Source organism: Myotis davidii, unplaced genomic scaffold, assembly GCF_000327345.1.
Source record: "Myotis davidii unplaced genomic scaffold, ASM32734v1 scaffold43, whole genome shotgun sequence".
NCBI lineage: Eukaryota > Metazoa > Chordata > Mammalia > Chiroptera > Vespertilionidae > Myotis > Myotis davidii.
The window spans coordinates 2,592,904-2,596,400 of NW_006294590.1; the positions used below are offsets into that span (position 1 = coordinate 2,592,904).

The 3,497-nt window shown below is 41.4% G+C and overlaps 2 protein-coding genes across 2 annotated transcripts in view; both read right to left on the reverse strand.

Annotated features, from left to right (window-relative positions):
• CHFR (checkpoint with forkhead and ring finger domains, E3 ubiquitin protein ligase) overlaps positions 1-3,497 on the reverse strand; it is a 33,779-nt gene that overhangs the window by 20,406 nt on the left and 9,876 nt on the right. The window lies entirely within an intron of this gene.
• LOC102757726 (zinc finger protein 605) overlaps positions 177-3,497 on the reverse strand; it is a 55,503-nt gene continuing 52,182 nt past the window's right edge. The window contains 1 exon segment of the mRNA XM_006768771.2: positions 177-3,497. Within this exon segment, the coding sequence (XP_006768834.2) occupies positions 2,363-3,497 (1,135 nt within the window). The 3' untranslated portion in view covers positions 177-2,362.

Consider the following 3,497-nt stretch of genomic DNA (forward strand, 5'->3'; position numbering starts at 1 on the left):
TTAGCTATTTACCCCATTCTCATACGGAGAGCACGGCTGGCCCCAGATCTCAGATACCGCCTGACACAGTCTGCTGCATACAAACACTATTCACAATAGGATAAATGTATGGAACTCACTCATGCCCAAAAATGGCCTTTCCCTCCCCTATATGGCAAGTAAGGGTGTAGAGAGAATCCTGATGGTGGAAACCACTTTATTATCATACATAGATCACACAGCACTGCTACAGAGAAACCATCACTGGAACGTCACCATGCATATTCTGTGCAGCTGCTACAAACACAAGCCATCCTGTGCCCCGAGGAAACGGGTTTCTGACTCCGATGATACAGTTTATTCAACTATTTTTAAAGGTTCATACTTACGCACTATTGTGGTCATACACTTTACTTCTAAGTAGATCATAATGCAAAACACATTGTCATTGCTTTGCTGTAAGCAGGACTATTACTGTTTTAAAATGAGGAAAATAGCTTTTATATTTACCTATATATTCGCCATTTCTAGAACTCTTCCTTTCATTCTGGAGATCCAAACTTCCACTTAATGTTATTTTCCTGCTGCCCCCAAACAACTTTAATGTTTCCTGAAGGCAGGTGTACAGTGACGAATCCTCCTTTTGTTTTCCTGAAAAATCTTTTTCCTTTCATTTTTGAAAGATGCTTTTGATGGGTAAATTCTAGGTTGCAGGTTTTTTATCCTCTTTGGTTCCCCAGTCTTTAGTCAGAAGTGTGCTGTCATTCTCTGTCTTTTTTTCTTCAGTTGCTTTACTGAGGTTCTCACTGGTTTTCATCAAGTTGACATGATGTCCATTGGCATGATTGTGTTTCTTCTGTTTTGTGTTCTTTGAGCTTCTTGAATATGTGGAGTTACACTTTTCAGCATATGTGGAAATTTTTCAGCCACGACTTATTCAAATACTTTCTTTTGCCTCTTCTCTCTTCCCTCCTGAAACTCCAATTATATGTATTTCATACCACTGTAGTGGAGCCCCCATTCCCTTGCCTCTTTTTTCTCTGTGTACCTCATTTGGATAGTTTTTATTCTTACTATTCAGGTTCATTATTTTCTTCTTCTATGTCTAATCTGTTCTTAATTCCACCCACATTTTTTTTTTAATTTTAAGAAATTCTCACCCTGTGAAGCCCCATCCAGCTTTTAAAAATATATCTTCCACTTCAAGTTTCATCAAATTCATGTTTTCCTCTGCTTTATAATAGCTATATCAACATCCATGTCTACTAATTCTAACAACTTCTAACCACAGTCTTTTCTATGTCTCTACTGAATATTTTTCTACTGGTTACAAGTCACAGTTTCCTGCCTTTTTGCATGCCAGACATTGGTGGGTCCAAAGTAGCTTTTAATCTGGGGTTAATTACCACACTACTAAGCAACAGCCGTCCGGGAATTCTACCTGAAGCCCATGTGTTAAAAGCTGTTTCCACTGTGGCCGGTGGGAACTGCTGTCAGCCCTGCAGTGAGTTCTAGGAAGGGCTCAGCCTCCTGCTTTCCAGCCACTTTATCAGCTCACAGGACGACCTGTCCATTTCTGCAGTCCTCTCCCTGGGAGGCTCCTTCCCCTCCAGTGCTTTCCTTGCAAATGCTATTGCCATGGCCTCCCCAAACGCCAATCCTCCAACTCTATTCAACGTGGCAGGACTACGCTTGTTCCCTTCCCTGAACTGCAGCCTGGGAACTGCCACCACTTTGTCCACCTCTGCCAGCGATGACAAACCTCTGCTTGTCACATGTCTAACACCAGTTTCTAGCTGTTAAGGCCAGAGGGTTAATTTGGTCCTTGATCTGCCACCACTGCAGAAAGCAGATGTCTTCACACTTAAAACATAGCTACCATTTAAAAATGACCACCTCTTATAATTTGTATACAACAAACTACTTCGTTACTGAATTATTTCAATAGTATGATGTTTATAAAGTTCTTCCAACTACTAGAACTACTTCTGCCTATGAAATCTCTAATACTCAGTATTTCCCGTATGTACACATTCTCTAGTAAGTATGTTACCCTGAATGAAATCTTCCTCTCACTTGTTATGACCTATTTAGGTCTTCTAAATATTTAACAAGCTTTCACTTTTGACCAAAAGTTTCTGTTATTGATAGATGAGCTATCAATGTGTAATAAGTTGTGTCTTCTGGGAGAAGGCTTTCTTATATTGTCTACTTTTTAAAAAATCTCTGAATTCTTTTTAGTGACACTGCCTTTCCAATAGAATTTTTTTCCCAACAGTCAGTGCAATGACAGGGTTTCTGTCCTGTGTGTGTTTCCTCGGAAGCAATAAGAGGCATGACACCTGCTAGCAGCCTTTCCACACTCCCTGCTCTCATGTGGTTTCTATATTACATGATTCTTCTGATGGATCATGAGCTGTGACTTCCTCTTGAAGGTGGTCCCGCATTCGTTGCACCCATAGTATTTATCACCTGTGTGAATTCTCTGATGCCTCATAAGGTGTGACTTTCTAGTGAAAGACTTTCCACATTCTCCACATTTATAGGGCCTCTCTCCTGTATGAATTCTCTGATGTATAATTAGCTGTGCCTTCTCAAAGAAAGCTTTTGCACAATCACTGCATCCATAAGATTTCTCTCCTGTATGATTTCTCTGATGTTTAATGAGTTGTACTTTCTGAACAAAGGCTTTCCCACATTCGTTGCATGCATAGGGTTTCTCCCCTGTATGGATTCTTTGATGCCGAAGAAGCTGTGGCTTCCAGGCAAAAGCTTTCCTACATTCACTACATTCAAAGGGCTTTTCCCCAGTATGGGTTCTCTGATGATGAATGAGACTTGACTTCTCACTGAAGGTTTTCCCACACTCACTGCATTCATAGGGTTTCTCGCCTGTATGAGTTCTCTGATGGGACATCAGGCTTGACTTTTGGGTGAAGGCTTTCCCACATTCACTGCATTCAAAAGGTTTCTCTCCAGTGTGAGTTCTCTGATGTGTAAGCAGCTGTGACTTCCCGAAGAAGGTCTTACCACATTCAACACATCCATAGGGTCTCTCTCCTAAATGAAGTTTTTGGTGTCTTAGTAACTCTGACTTCTTAAAGAAGGCTTCCCCACAGTCGCCACACCGACAGCTCTTCTCTCCCGTGTGAGTGATCTGATGTCTGATAAGCTGTGGTTTTCTGACGAAGGCTTCACCACATTCACTGCATTCATAGGGCTTCTCTCCTGTGTGAATCCTCTGATGCCTGATAAGGAGTGAGTCCCTGCTGAAGGCTTTTTTACACTCACTACATGCATACGGTTTCTTCCCGGTATGAGTCCTTTGATGAGTAATGAGCTGTGACTTCCAAAAGAAGGCTTTGCCACAGTCGCTACATTTATAGGGTTTCTCTCCTGTATGCGTTCTCTGATGTGTAATGAGCTTTAATTTCTGGGAGAAAGCCTTCCCGCAGTCACTACAGCCATAGGGTTTCTCTATTGTATGGGTTATTTGATGTCTTTTAAGCTGTGACTTC